General features: G+C 47.3%; 1 protein-coding gene across 1 annotated transcript in view; it reads left to right on the top strand.

The window, feature by feature from the left end:
- Window positions 1-15553, top strand: part of Pah (phenylalanine hydroxylase) — a 54317-nt gene that overhangs the window by 19862 nt on the left and 18902 nt on the right. The window contains exon 4 of the mRNA XM_004650229.2: window positions 11648-11736. Within this exon, the coding sequence (XP_004650286.1) occupies window positions 11648-11736 (89 nt within the window). The remainder of the gene's footprint in view (window positions 1-11647; window positions 11737-15553) is intronic.

Here is a 15553-nt window from a genome sequence, read left to right as displayed (position 1 = left end):
TGGGTGCTTAGGCTTCATGCTCAAGCATTTTAACCACTAAGCCATCTCTCCAGCCCTAAGAGAATAATTTTTTTTAAGGAGCCATGATTCCTAATGTGAAGAATGTTTAGAAGAAAGCAGCTTCAGGATGAGTGGTGATCCAGATGGTTTGGATTTTCTCCATTCCCACTACCTATGCTTTTCTTTCCTCATTCCCTTCCTCTGCCTGTCTGTTTCTTTCCCATGCCTCTCTCATTCTTTCCTCTGCTTGTCTGTTTTCTTCCTCTGTTGTTTCCAACTTCCCATTGCTCTCTTCTCTCTTCTAAGCTTTTCCCCATGCTTTTTGCTCCCACAGCCATGGCTGCACATGCTTGCGGTCCTGCATGTGAAAGAGACCAGGTACCTACGAGAAAGACGCAGACGGAGTATCACTTCCAGTCTTTCTCTGGATGCTCAGTGAATGCGCTAATGCAGCCCTAAATCCTGGCAAGTGAGGTGATGCTTTAGGTGAGCAGAATGCCCCTGTTGAGACAGGCTGACTCCAGTTAGGAGGATAAACCCTTTAGGAGGAGACCAGCTCAGGGTGTGGAGGCAGAATCTCTTTAGCATTATCTGTATCTTTTTGCCCCCTGAATTCTGTGAAGGGCAGTTTGTTAATTGACAAGGGGAGACTGTGAGCAATGCCATTGTTAAAGTCCATCTACGGACAGGAGCAATGGCCTAATGGTTAAGGCACTTGCCTGCAATGTCTAAGGACCCAGCACCCATGCAAGCCAGATGCATAAGGTAGACTATATGCCTGGAGTTTGTTTGCAGTGGCTAGTGGCCCTGGTGTACCCATTCTCTCCCTCTCTCTCATAAGTTAAATATTTTTAAAAGCCCATCTAGTTGTCGAGGTCATAAGGCTTTATAAAGCTGATAAAATTACAGATAGGCTCAAAGAAAAAGAACTCCCTGTTTGTATATCAAATCCAGTTTTTAAAATTCTTTCCCTTTAGGTTTAGGCTTTCTCATTTAAGCTTTGCTATAAAAGCTAGAGCAAGAATATGGAGCTGGGGCAATGGCTCAGTGGAGTAAATGATATTACAATTATATCCAACACACGATGGTGGTAACACCGTGTATTTGCAATATGTGATGGGGAACACTGGCTTTGTAGTTTTCCTTGCCCTAGTTCAATCTCTGGTCTGTAGCTATTTGACTAGCTTTTTTGCTCTCTTTAGCCCACCTGTCATCATTTACCGTGAAGGTATCTGGGAACCAGTATGATTTGTGGATTGTATTATATAATGTTCATGAAGTGCCTGGCATGTAGATCCATGCTGCCAATGAGTGTCTCCTTAACTCTTTCATCAGAATGCACAATGATCATTGTGCTTGTTGAAGTCCAGAATCCCCAAATTCATAATCTTTTTTTTGTTGTTTGTTTTGCTTTTCTAAGGTAGGGTCTTGCTGTAGCCCAGGCTGACCTGGAATTCACTATGTAGTCTCAGGGTGGCCTCAAACTTATGGCGGCTCTTCTACCTCTGCTTTCTGAGTGCTGGGATCAAAGGTGCATGCCTCCACACCTGGCTCAAATTCACAAACTTTAATAAAGAAAGGCCACCGTCCCATGCTGCTTGGTTCCCAGCAAGCAACTGTGAAAGTTAGGAGGAATAGATTGAGAACATTGTGTCTTGGCGTGACTCCTGTTTCCCTCAAATGAAGAAGGGAATCAGAGGAGGTAAAACGACTGTGACTGAAGGCTAGCTTTCTATCCATAACGGACTGAGGGTGCATCATGGGCTCAGAAAGTCAAGAGCTGGGAGTGGGATCTCTACTCCACACATTGCCAGCTAGGTTTGGGTTCCGTATAGTGGGCAATCCCATTAGCCTTTTCTTTTGCATCTGTAAAATGGAATTAAGACCTGCTCTGCAGCTTCCAATATTTCATGGACAGGATCACAAGTTGCTCTGGATCATGGGGGCATTTGAAAGATTAAGTCAAACTTCCTTGAATTGCATAGGCTCCCGGTCTCTGACATCCTTAGGTTTCAATAGAGAGAGGTCTTTGAGATCATAACTGCAGCCAATAACAGGTCATTTGTCACCACATGCATCATGGATATGTAACCTGAACAGAGTGGTAAGTGATGCGGAATTGGTGGCATCCTTCCCCCTCATCTGGGCTGGCCATGCCTAGCAGCTAAGGAGGCAACTTCATGTGTAGGATTATGTGATAACTCCATAGATGAGTTCCCATTTCTGAGTATTTCTGGTCTTGGTGGCATCCCCTTGGCTGTGTGTTCTATTGGAAGCCACATTGGCATGAAAGCTAGGAGGCCAGCTTCTTATGCAGGGTATCTTCCTGCCTTACTTTCTCTTTCCTCCTGCAATTCTCATTCCCTCCATCCTTTCCCCTTCTTCTTTCTACCCTTTCTTTTCTACTAATCTGGCAAAGGTCATTACTCAAAAACTCTGACTTTTGATTTATTTTCATTCTTTAACATTTTTTTTCATCCTTTGATACCATTATCTCTTTTCCCTTAGCATTTTATAAATTACATATCCCTTTTTAAAACAAATATTTCATTTTTATATATTTGAGAAAGAGACAGATGGGTGGAGAGAGAGAGAGAGAGAGAGAGAGAGCCCACCAGAGCATCTAGCCACTGCAAATGATCTCCAGACACATGTGCCACCATGTGCCTCTGGCTGACGTGACCACTGGGGAATCAAACGTTGGTCTTTAGGCTTCACAGGCAAGTGCCTTAAATGCTAAGCCATCTCTCCAGCTCTGTCCCTTTCTTTTGAAAATCCTGCCTATTTGGATTTTCTTCCTTTTCAAAAGCAGAGCCCATTTGCCCACCCCTTTGTCTTCCATTCCCATTTATCCTCTAATGCGATTCTTTCACCTGTGCCATTTGGGGTCATATCACAGGAAGTTGCACTAGGGAAAAGGATGTCCTGCCTAAGCCGGTGTGTCCTCTCATGTGGTGAGTTGTTGCTGGGTGACATGGCATATGGCCTGCATGGGGAAGTGTGGCATGCCTCAGGAGTATCCCTCACAGGGCACTGAGCCCGGTCCTTGGTTCAGCTGATGAGACACAAGAGGGAGCAGAGCTTGGCAAGAGCTCCCAGGGTAAGATGGACACTATTTTGAAGAATCTTTCATACATTGTATTAAACCCAGTGGCAGTAAATTGAACACAAAACTCAAATGGTGAGTGGCAGTTCCCCTAACCTCAGTGCAATGTGAGCTCTGGGGAAGCAGAATTGGATATGTGGGGGATGTGGTGGCCAGGTCGCCAGTATATTCCCTTAAGAGATGCATGGCATCTTAACAGGGTTATGGAGGGGCTTGTTCCAGATTAGTGGGTAGCTGGAGTAAATGGCCCCGCTGGTTTTTAGTTTATAATTTCATTGATCCATTCAGCCATTGTATCTATTTGCTTAACACATTTCCACTCCTCATCCTTTTTATTCATCTGCTTCTGAGATGTTTGCTTTGATGTGTGAACAGAGAGAGCAGCTGCTTTGTGCTGACCCCACAACTGCCAGACAGTGCTCTTGCTTGGGACCCAGAGAGCGAAGGCTTGTACCATCAGCCAGGCCTTGAACAATATGAGAGCTCCCTGAAGGCTGTTCTTTCTCAACAACAAAAGCAGAAGCTCCTTAAAGGAGAAAAATAAAAACCTCTCCGAAGTCCTTATCTGCAGGGTACCCGCAGCGCACCTCTCTCTGCAGTGGCTCCTGGGACCCAGACAGCTGCTTCCTTGGGGGAAGGGGCAGGAGGCTGTGGCCTCAGAGGAGACTTCCAGGAGCCTGAGAGTCAGGGTGAAAACATCCTTCTATTCTGGGCCTCCAAAATGGAGGATTTATTGCTCTTTCTGAGACAGGCTGGCTGCAGCCTTTGACTCAGCCCTGGGGCTGGTGGATGTCTGGTGGAGAGAGGCGGCTAGATTGGACTCAGCCTGTGTCTTGAACTGCTGCAAATTTAATGGGCCTGATCTGACCCACTGGGCAGGAAGCAGGCTCTGGCTGGGGTCTGTGGGGCCTTTTGCTCAGGAGCATTTGAGCCAGCCACCCCTTGGTGTATGGGTAAAGCAGTTGACCCTGACTTAATGGGACCACGATGTGGGTGTCCAGGGCCAGCTCTTCAGTGGGCTGCTTCCTTTGGAACCAAATCAATATTTATTAATGATCTGACCCCCCTCCCCAGGGTGCCACTGGCTTCATAGAGAGCCTCTGTTGTACCAGCCAGCCCAGTCATTCATTAACCCTGAGCCCAGCGTCTGCAGAGGGGCTTGCAGAGACCGGCCCACCACCGAGGTATTTGGCAAGGCCATTAATGAGCTAATCTGATTTAACTTTTCAAAATGAAGGCCTGGGTCATTAGGGTCAGTCTCTATTCCCAGCATTGTGAGTAAGATCCTGTGTGTGTGGGAGGGGGCCGCAACCTTCATCAAAAAGGAGAAAGGGCCTGTGGAGGACAAAGTAGGTGTTAAGAAGTCACCGTCACTATCCACGGCGAGCTTTAGGATGGAAGATGGGGAGGGCTGGGCCTGTCCTAGGGAACTTTTCCAAGCCCGTGGTGTCCTGCTTTAGCTTGCCATCTCCTTTCTCCCCTCAAATGAGAGGATAGGAACCAGCACATCCTGGCCCAGAGTTCTAATTGTGTTCAGCTATCTCTGTGGCTTTGAACAAGGTACTTCTTCTCTTGGTCCCTCAGTATTCCATCAGTGAGTGGACGTGATCACACACACCTAACCTCCTAGAATTGCTTGAAGAATTAAACAAGAATATGAAGCCGGGCGTGGTGGTGCACGCCTTTAATCCCAGCACTCGGGAGGCAGAGGTAGGAGGATCGCCGTGAGTTCAAGGCCACCCTGAGATGACAGAGTTAATTCCAGGTCAGCCTGGACCAGAGTGAGACCCTACCTTGAAAAACCAAAAAAAAAAAAAAGAATATAAAAGAAAAGTACTCAGTACTAGGTGCTCAAAAATATAAATGTAACTTCTGAGGAAAAAAGGCTAACTATGAATTTTTTATGTATATTTTATTTTTATTTATTTATTTGACAGGGAAAGAGAGAGAAAGAATGGGCGCGCCAGGGCCCCCAGCCACTGCAAATGAACTCCATACACGTATGTCCCTTGTGCATCTGGCTAATGTGGGTCCTGGGGAATCGAACCTGGGTCCTTTGGCTTTGCAGGCAAATGTCTTAACTGCTAAGCCATCCCTCCAGCCCATAACTATGAATTTTTTGATTGAAAAAGCTGAAAAAGCCCAGGTATGGGAGTGGACCACACACGTATAGGCTCTGCCACCTGTGGACTGTGCGGCCGTATTTACCTAGCCAGACAGCACCTCTGAGCCTGTGTGTGCTCAACTGCATGCCTACAGCACACGCATGCCGCAACCTGCGTGTGGAGATCAGCAGACCATCTTGAGTGTGGGTTCTCCCCTTTTACCTTGCTTGAGGCAGGGTCTCGTGTGATTCACCATTGCATACACCAGGCCATCAGGCCTTGAGCTTTCAGGGAGTCGCCTGGTTCCACCTCCCACTTCGTCATAATTATGATGACAGGTTTGCAGCCGCATGCTCTCATGTGTGGCTTTTCATGGCTCTGGAGCTCTGAGTTCAAGGCCTCATGCTTGCCCAGCAGACATGTTTCCCACCGAGTCATGTCTCCACCTCCACCTTTGGGCTGTGCTGTGAAGTTCAAACACAGTGACACACAACATAGGCGGACCTGCTGCAGAGGAGGAGGAGGGTGTCGTAGACAGCTTTATGTCGCTGGGATGAACCTCCAGACCAGACACAGGTTATGGGAGGAAGGGATTTATTTGAAGTTTACAGATCCAGGGGTAATTCTGTAATGGCAGAAGAAGCTGGTTCCCCTTCACAAGTCCACACAGGGAGAAATACCTCCACCTGCCCCACGAGCGAGCACACTCCAGGAACTTAGGCAGAACTTCAGCAAACACACCTTAGGGCTGGACTGTAAGATCTGCCCACAGAGACGCCTCCTCCAGCCAGGCCACTGGGAATCCAAGAAGCTTTAATAAAACTGAATCTATGGGTGGGGGCAGGGAGGCATCCATTCCAATCACTACATTAGGTAAGGGCTTGGTTGTCTTGCTCACTTCACAAATGAAAATCCAGTTTCTTGGGAAGCAAATAATCTTCTCAGAGTCAAATGGTTAGTGGTAGGAGGATGAACTTGAGCTCGGACCTGCTGGCTCCCAGTCCAGGATGCCCAGTACCAATCTTCGTGCCAATGCTTCTCCCTAAGCTCCCTGCTGTTAGCGCCAAGGGTCCTCACACTGCCTACCTTTCACACTCTGCACAGGAAGTGAGCTGTCTCAGGGCCTTGACCCTTCCACTCCCCAACACCTGCCTCTCCTTTGTCTCTTTCCTCGAGACGTGGCCCTGCTTCTGAACACGACAGCCTGTGAACTACTTTTCATTGGCCAGGGACCTCCTTCCCAGCCCACAGGCCGCACAGGCTGGGGGCAAGGGCTTTCATAGTAATGTCCAGGGAGGAGTTGGGAGACTGATCCCAGGGAGGGCTAGGCTGCTGTCTGTAAGAAGTGTTCCAAGCCTGTCTCCCTTTACCCCTTGGTCTTCTAGAATGACAATGGGATGAGAAAAGTAAAGCTTCCTGTTGCAGTCAGCTTCAAGTTGCTGGCAGAAAACACCTGACCTGGGAGGAAAAGGTTTATTTTAGTTTACAGACCGAAGGAGAAGCTCCATGATGGCAGGGGAAAACATGGCATGAGCAGGGGCTGGAGATCACCTCCTGGCCAACATCAGGTGGCCAACAAAAGCAGGAGGAGAGTGGGCCAAAGACCAGCAAAAGGAAGCTAGCTATAACACCCGTAAGCCTGTCCCAAATAATACACTAAGTCCCCTTCCCATACTTATGCACAGCATATTTTTATCCCCACCCACCCTCTGAAGAACATTGACCATCATTAGTCATTTTGGATATGAGAAACCAGGGAACAGAGAGGTTAAGCAATTTGCATAGAGTCCTAAAGAAATGAACTAGCAGAGTAATCTTGGAACCGCAATCTAGGTCATTAGTTCCCAGACTTTACCACTTCCCCAGTCTTGCTGTGCTTGGGTCTTTTTGGTATGACGACTGGGCTCAGAAGCTGCCAGAGGTCCCTGTATTTGGTGGGTAGCCCATGGCTTTGCAGTACTACTTTGCGTTCTCTTAGAGCCTCTGTGACAAGGTCTTGAGCTCAAAGGCCTGGGGTTTGGAGGGATATTCCCCCAGAGGTTGTGACACCATACTTATTTTGGATAAACTTCACAAACAGCAACTAGACCAGAGTGGAGGCTACAGATGGTGGTTACTATTGCTCAAGCCTCCCACTTTCTCATAACTAGTGCTCCTCCGCCCCTTTCTTCTTCCTCTCTGCCTCTTCCTTCCGTCCTCCTCCTCTCTGAAACTACACAGCACTCGTGACTCCTGCCTTCATGGACTTTAGGGCCCACATTTTCATAGTTTGTTCATTCCTGGACACTTGCATCCCTGGGTGTCTCTTTCTTATAGTACTAGGGATCTGGGTGGGAGGTGTCATCCACTCTTTTCCCTGGTCCCTCTCTACGCATGATGCTATGATGGCAGACCTCATGACTCAGGCGCCACATTCTCCTGTACTATGAACTGCCATGAACCATGTGAGGCCAGTTTGCTTCCTTTGAGGGCAGAAAAACAAGTCACTGGAGCTGGAATTGGGCTGACTCTGCCGCCCTCTAGTGGTCGGTTGGGAGGTGACAGGTGCGAGCAGCTCTGAGTCCAGTAGGGCAAAGGGGCTTCAGTCAGGGGTTGGTTCTGCGGTGAAAAGAGAAAGGGAAATGATGGAGGTAATACAGGAAGTGAAAAAAGTCCAGTTCACGGAAGTCCAGAGGGCAGTGGTGGTTTCCAGGGGCTGGGAAGAAGGACAAACAGGGAGTTGGCCAGAATTTGGATTATTTCTGGAGGTGTAACATACAGCATATAATAATAATAATAATAATAATAATAATAATAATAATGCATTGCATATTTGAAATTTCTTAGAGAGATCTTATGCCACACCAAACACACGCACAGAGTAGGGATTGTCGTGTTCAAGTAATTGTCGTAACCATTTCATAATATATAAGTCAAATCACTACATTGTACAGTTTAAACATATACACTTTTTGTCTGTTAATCATCCCTCAATGAAATTGGGAAATTCAAAAAATAAGTTAGGACTAGAAAGATGGATTAGTGGTTAAAGAGCTTTACTGCAAAGGCAAAGGACCCAGATTTGAGTCCCCAGTACCCACGTAAGCCAGATGCACAAAGTGGTGCATGTGACTGGAGTTTGTTTGCAGCGGCTGAAGGCCCTGGTGAACCCATTCTCTCCCTCCCTGTTCTCTCTCTCCCTCTTTCTCTCTCAAATAAATAAAGTAAATAAATAAAAATAACAAAAAATAAATTAAAAAGAGCAGCATTCCCATTACTTCTATCCCTTTGCCTTTTCTTCTTCTTCAAAAACTTCCTAGCATTGACGAATACTTAGTCACTAACTGCTTATTTCACACTCTTTGCAGCCGAATGTGAGCACCACTGTGGTCATGCCTCATGCGCAGCACCTAGAGGGCAGTCTAGAGTGTAGTGGGTGCTCAATGCATGCTGGCTTCCTTTGGGACTATAAGGGTCCTTAGATCAGAGACATGACAGCAATATTCCCCTGTTTCTCCCCAAATTATGGGTGGTTCCCAGGAAAGAGATGAGCGATGAACAAGGAATAGGTATATAGAGACTCCTAAGAAAGATGTAAATAGAACTACCAACTGACCCAGCCATCCCTCGACCAGGCATCTGCCCTAAAGGTTCCACTCTTCACAGCAGAGAAGTTTGTTCAACCATGTTTATAGCTGCTCAGTTCACAATAGCTAAGAGCTGGAATAACCCAGAGGTCCATCGTCTGACAAATGGATAATGAAGATGTGGCACATGTACACAATGGAGTTCTGCTCAGCAATAAGGGGAACATGATATAATGAAATTTGCAGGAAAATGGATGGACTTGGAACAGATCATGCTAAGCAAACTGACACAAGCAAAGAAAGGCAAACGATGCATGTCCTCCCCCATCTGGGTTTCTAACCTGGAGTGACGAGAGTTGTAGGCATTCCTGACAGCAAAACCGACAGCAAGGAGCAGAGAGCCAACAGCCAGCAACAGGGACCCGAGCGGAGCTCAGACTACTTTGCACACCTTTTGCTCTGGAAATCAGACCCATCCCCAGTGACACCTGATGGCCCTATTACCTCTCCAAAAGTAATAGGATGGGCTAGAAGTCGAGATCAGAGAGAGGAGACCAGCATGGAAGCAGCTCTATTTGAACCCTGACTCTATCATTCACTAGGAATGTGTGTATGTGTGTGTGTGTGCGTTAAGCCTGAATTCCTGAGTCCCAGAGAGCTCTGAAATATAGGTGTACTGAGTTACCCCAGATACTGGGCAGAAAGAAACGGCCTGTCCCGGGGATAAGTTCCTCAGTCACCAGCAGCAAGGCTGGGTAGCATGTGGAAAAATGTCCACCTTATTTTACAAACCGGAGTCTGTGCCTCAGCTCCTTTGTTATAGGCAGACCAGGTAGAATGTGTAGTGCAACACTCTGTGTTGGCTTGCATTGCTGATGTGGGAAGTAAAGAAATTAATCAGCTAAGCTCTGCAGACCTGAGGCGGTGACTTGACGTTTTGAACACAGTTGAGATATGCTTCCCTTGGCTTCTGGTTTCGGGGGTGTTGGGGAGACAGATGATTCTTATACTGGGGCTAGGTTACAGGTAGCATTTCCTCAGATTAACCACTAGATGGCATGCATGTCCTTTCTAGTTCCATTTGAGCGGGTAGGAATCTGCACTTTTCTGGGTCACGCACAGGGCTATCCTTGGTTTCCTCCTAGTAGGATCTGGAGATCAAATGAGACCCTCCTCCCAAAATGCTGACCCCAGCGTCTGGCACTTGGTAAAGCTTTAGGAAACATTTTCTATCTTTCCTCGTCTCCTGTTTCTACAGAGACACAGAGACAATAGCGGGTCGTGGAAGCCGGGCTGGGGCAGCTTCCAAGTTCCGCGCTGGGCTCCTAAGCGCCATCTAGGGGGAAGCAGAGGCTACTGCGCTCTGCCAGGACGCCCACCACGTGTTCCCTTGCTCCCCGCACTTACCGTTTCCTTAGGCCCTGTGTCGTCTTAAACCAGTTGTTTTGACATCCAGATTTTCAAAGACTTGGCTGCCACAGAGGTTGTCACACTTTCTTTACTTTGGAGATACTTTCAGAAACAACAGCTGGGCCAGAGTGGAGGCTGTGGGTGGTGTTCAGTATCTCAAAGCATTCCGTGTTCACATAACCTGTGTCCCTCTCTCCTTCTCTTTCTTCATCCCTCTCTCCTTCCTCTCCCTTCCATCCCTTCCTTCTTTTCTTTCTTCCTGTTTATCCTTGTAACTACACAGCATCACGACTCCTTCCCTCACGAATCTTACAGTCCGGGTTTTCCTAGTCTCTGCTCCTTCCTGGGACACTTGCAGTCCAGTATGTTAAATTTCTCCTGTAAGCCCCAGGGGATTTGAATGGTATCACCCACTGTTCTCCCTGGGTCCTGTGCACAGAATGCCATCTTTTTAGACCTTGTGACTAGGGCACCATGTCCTCCCCTAGTAGGCTACTTTGAAAAGTTTTAGGTACAATGGGAGACTTCACATCTTAAGCCTCCTGACTCCATTCCTTGTAGCAGTGACTGTAACTGGTTTGGGGACCAACATTTTTTTTTTTTTTTTTTTTTTTGTTGTTGTTGGTTTTGCAGAGGTCCCTGCAGCCTTCAGGAGGGAGATGCATGGTGGGAAGGGGGAGGTGTAAGGGCTCTTTCTTTATCTAGTTTTTATCTGATTTACATTCATGGGCTATGTGTAATATTTTGCTGATAATGAAAATCATTTAAGAAAACTGCTATGAAGGGTGAGAAGAAAATGAATTTGAGGTAATTCAGGAAAATCTTTAAGGCCTGGGGAGTGGGATTAGGTCAGAAATTCAAAGATCTGAATGGGGAACTTGACTGTGTCCTATATTCCAGATGCAGAGGCGGGAGGGCAGGTCCTTCCATGGCAGTCAGCAGAGGTCTGGGTAGAGTACCTACACATTCTTTCTTCTCTGGGGTTGAGGCTCCCTGGGAGGAGCAGCCCAGGAGAGGGTATAATGGTCTTCTAGGGATAATTTTAAAAAATCAGTTTCCAGGCCTGGGGAGATGGCTTAGCGGTTAAGGCACTTGCCTGCAAAGCCAAAGGACCTAGGTTGGATGCCCCAGGACCCATGTAAGCCAGATTCACAAGGTGGCACGTGCATCTAGAGTTCATTGGCAGTGGCTAGAGGCCCTGGTGTGCCCATTCTTTCCCTCCCTATCTCTTATTCTCTCTACTTCTCTCTCTCTCAAATAAATAAATAAAAAATAAAAATATTGTAAAAAATCAGTTTCTAACTATAAAAGAGAATTTAACTTGTCAATTACAGTCACCTAGAAGTTATGCAGAACTCTGTTGTTACTATTAACGTGAGTAATGGGGGCACACGCTTTGTGATGACCGTTAGCCATGTCCTTCAGTCTACACTCAGGACTCTGTCCCTTCTGTGTTCCAGTGCCCTGGTTCCCACGGACCATTCAAGAGCTGGACAGATTTGCCAATCAGATTCTCAGCTATGGAGCAGAATTGGATGCAGACCACCCAGTGAGTCCAGAGCCTTCCAACTCCTTCTTTCTCCCTGTTCCCTCCCATCCTCCCTTTCCTCCTCTCTCCTCCTCATCTTGGGCAATGTACTTGCTTATTTTCTCCAGAAACGTTTATTGAGATCCTGCTTAGTCCAGGGCTGAGGCAGCAAAAAAAAAAAAAAAATTAACATGCTCTCATTATCATCCTCATTACTACTGTGATCCTTCCTATTGGAGCAAATATGATCAGTGTGACCTTAATATAGCCACATGAAGTATTATCTCAGGCAGCCGTATGTGTGCACACACTGCATGCAAACCACCACCATTTCTGCCCTTGTACATGTATGATGTTTAAATCAGGCACCTGTACAGCAGCAAACTGCCAACAAGTGTACCAGCTGGAAGGGGCAGTGAGGAGGGAGACATTGGGCCTTCAAATCTGAGTGACATACAGCTCATCAGGAGAGGAAATAGAAGTCATTTTGTTGAGAAGATCATATCTGCCAGTGTTTGGCACTGAGGGGGATGGCTAGGTGATACCTGAACTGTGATGGTGAAACACAGAACTGAGGCATGGATTGGAGTAAGATTGTTTTTTTTTTTATTGTATTGTATTGTATTGTATTGTATTGGAGAGAGAGAGAGAGAGAGAGAGAGAGAGAGAGAGAGAGAGAGAGAGAGAGAGAATTGGTGAGCCAGGGCCTCAGCTACTACAATCAAACACCAGAGGCTTACACCACCTAGTGGGAATATGCAAAATTACACTTGCCTCTCGTTTTGTGGGTCTGGCTTATGCATAATATGTAGAGTCAGACATGGGTCCTTAGGTTTCCCAGGCAAGCACCTCAACCACTAAGCCATCTCTCCAGCCCTTGGGTCAGATTTTTCAAAGATTGGATATACCAGAAAGGCAAACTTGACTCTTCCTGCTTTGTGTGGGCAGAAGACTAACCTTGAGTGGATTCACAGGACCAGTCAGAGGATCCTCTCATCCCTGTTTTTGTTCCAAAGGCCCAGGGTCAAGCAGCAGGGTAGTCTGGAGTCTGGGGGCCTCCTGGGTAAGAAGTGAGCCATTATGGCCGGTGTCCTCCTTTCACTGCCAGTGGCCCTCACTGACCTGGATGCTGTTTACATTCACAAACGTTTACTGTGGTTGTTGCTGAGGAGTGTCACTGCTCCATCAGGGGTCTTTCCTCACAGCCATGGCAGGCTAACAATTGACAAGAAATCTGTTCTTTCCAAAAGCGCTTCTCCATAAGCAGGACAGAGGCTTCTGCCCTGGCCCAGTGAGGGCTGCGTCTTCCTCCAGGTCCCCCTATTGAGCCTTGGGTTCTTGGATTTTTTAAATTTAATTTAAATTTTATTCATTTACTTAAGGGAGATGGGGGGGGCAGAGAAAAATCAAGAGAAAGAGAGGGAGAGAAAATGGGTGAGCCAGGGTCTCCAGCTGTTGTAAATGAGCTCCAGATGCTTGCACTACCTTGTGGATCTGGCTTACATGGAATCGAATCTCGCTCCTTAGACTTTGCAGGCAAGAGCCTTAACTGCTAAGCCATCTCTCCATCCTGGTCCTTGGACTCTTACCTCAATTCTCAGAGCACCTGAAGACACTGGCCTGGCTGGTGGCAAAAATCCAGGCCCCTGAACACAGAGGGAGAGCCAGCAGCGACGTAGGCTGGCCTTTTAGTATATGAATAGTAGTGCTTGTTCTAAGTTAGATATTTAACCCCTGATATCAGACTTGAAAATGCAGAAGAGCACGAGGAAGACAGTGGAGGCCCAATAACGTCAGCCCTTCCTGTTTTTCCATTCGTCCTACTCTGCAGTTTTTCAAAATAATGGGGAAGTATTTTATGAACAGAAACAAGGTGATTGCCCTCCTGTCCCTAGCCCCAGATTTTAAGGAAGAAAAAGAAAATCACCTATTTTCACTCTGCTAAAATAGCATGTATATTTGGGTGTTTCCTGTTCCCCACATCTATGTATAAGTACACATGCGTGTTCATGCACTGTCGTAGAGTACTAAGCAGCCCCATTGGCAAGCACCTAGCAGCTTCCCTTCTGCAGAGGAGACATCTGTTGGAGGTCTTAGTGTGAACTTCCAATTGCCTCCCAGAATCTTAGCTATGAATTTACAATAAATTGTCCTAAACTATGGAAAGAATTGTGGATTCGAGGCTCCTTGTGTGTAGCACGTAAAGACTCAGTTCCATCGAGCCTTGTAGCGTACACTTGTAATTCCAGCAATTGGGGTGCTGAAGCAGGGGGAATCCCCACCTGGGACTGAGCTACATAGTGAGACACAGTCTGGAAAACCAAACCAAACCAACAAGACCGAAAACAAAAGAGAAGAACTCATTTTGTGACTATGACAACTGGAAATGGTGCTGGAGGATTTGGGTCCCTCTCCGTGTCTGCTTATGTACAACACAACCAACCAATGGCCACCGAGCCCAGCAGTGGCAAGGGCCAGTCCAGTGATGCTCTGAGACACCCCCACCCCTTGGTGACCCTCTCAGCTGTAGGCCCCCTACTTGGTGGGGTCCACACATCAGGACTTTTTGTTCCTTACCAGTCCCCATCTTTCTGCCCTGACCTTCCATTGGCCTCCCTCCTGATTATTTGGGTCAGTGGGAGAAACCAGCCCAGAGAGCCTTTTTTTGTTCTCATGTCCCCTCACAGGCAAACCACTACCCTGAAAACTCTTTGGAATTCATGTATTTTTGCCAACTCGGGCTGCATCTTTGGCTCCCTGAACTCTCAGTGTCATGAATTTTATCATAAAATTACAACTTATCAGGTACACAGTTCCCTGAGGAGGAGGCGCCAGGCTCTCTCTGTTCCTTTGGATTTCTCATCAGATCCCACAAATAGAGGCCAAGCACAGGACAAACCCTCCGGTGCTTCCCTGACCCCTCCAGGCCCCGCAGACCTGGCCTCACTGGGTGAACTGCAAGCAGACACCAGCCCAGGAGCGAAGGGGCCGTTCTCCTCCAAGGACCCTCTGTTCTGCTCTGTCCCCTGTAGTCAGCGTGAACTCTGCCTTTCTTGACCTCCCGTCCTTGGCAGGATTCACTCATGTTTGACCTAAAACTTCAGGGCCTTTCGAAGCAGCCACTTTAAGAGAAGGAAGGATTATTCCCCAACTCCCGGGTAATGGCTTCTGCCTTCATCCTTAGCTAAGTAGAGAAATGGAAGAGGATGTTTGTCCTTCACTTTGGCCCTTCTTCCTGCCTGCTGGTGTTACCAGTCTCCTTGTTACCTTCCCTTCTTCCTTTCTTCCTTCCACAAACATTTATTGGGCTTGTGACATAAATAGGTAACGTTTCTGGAGCCTGGCTAATTGGTGGGCATGCGGTGTTTAGTTTCTGTGTTTACCGGCACCCTGGGAAGGTGGTACCTTTCAGTTTCAGATGAGAATTCTCGCTAGGTGTGCCTGTGCCCTGTGTTCTAAGGACAGCTGCCTTCTCATTGCTGAGACAAAGCACCTGGTAAAGGAAGGGTTTCTTTCAGCCTTGGGTCTTGAGGGGAAGTGTCAACCTAACACGGAAAGCACGATAGAGCAGAGGCTGGGCGTTGCATCCCGTCACTTAAGCAGGGAGGCAGAAGCGAGAATGCGCTAGCTCTGGCAAGGGGAAAGCTGGGTTGTAACACCTCGAAGCCAATGCCCAACAACATGCCTCCATTAGCAAGGCTCCCATTCACAAATTGCCACCAGCTGGCATGAGACTTCGTCATGAGCATATGAAGCCATGGGGGACACGACATTCAAACTGCCACCACAGCTCACGGGGATTTGAAATGATAACAAAGACATGCCCTTCAGGGTCTCC

Source organism: Jaculus jaculus, chromosome 6 (assembly GCF_020740685.1).
Source record: "Jaculus jaculus isolate mJacJac1 chromosome 6, mJacJac1.mat.Y.cur, whole genome shotgun sequence".
Taxonomy (NCBI): domain Eukaryota; kingdom Metazoa; phylum Chordata; class Mammalia; order Rodentia; family Dipodidae; genus Jaculus; species Jaculus jaculus.
The sequence above is the reverse complement of the archived record's forward strand: the minus strand, read 5'-3'. Positions and strand labels throughout refer to the sequence as shown.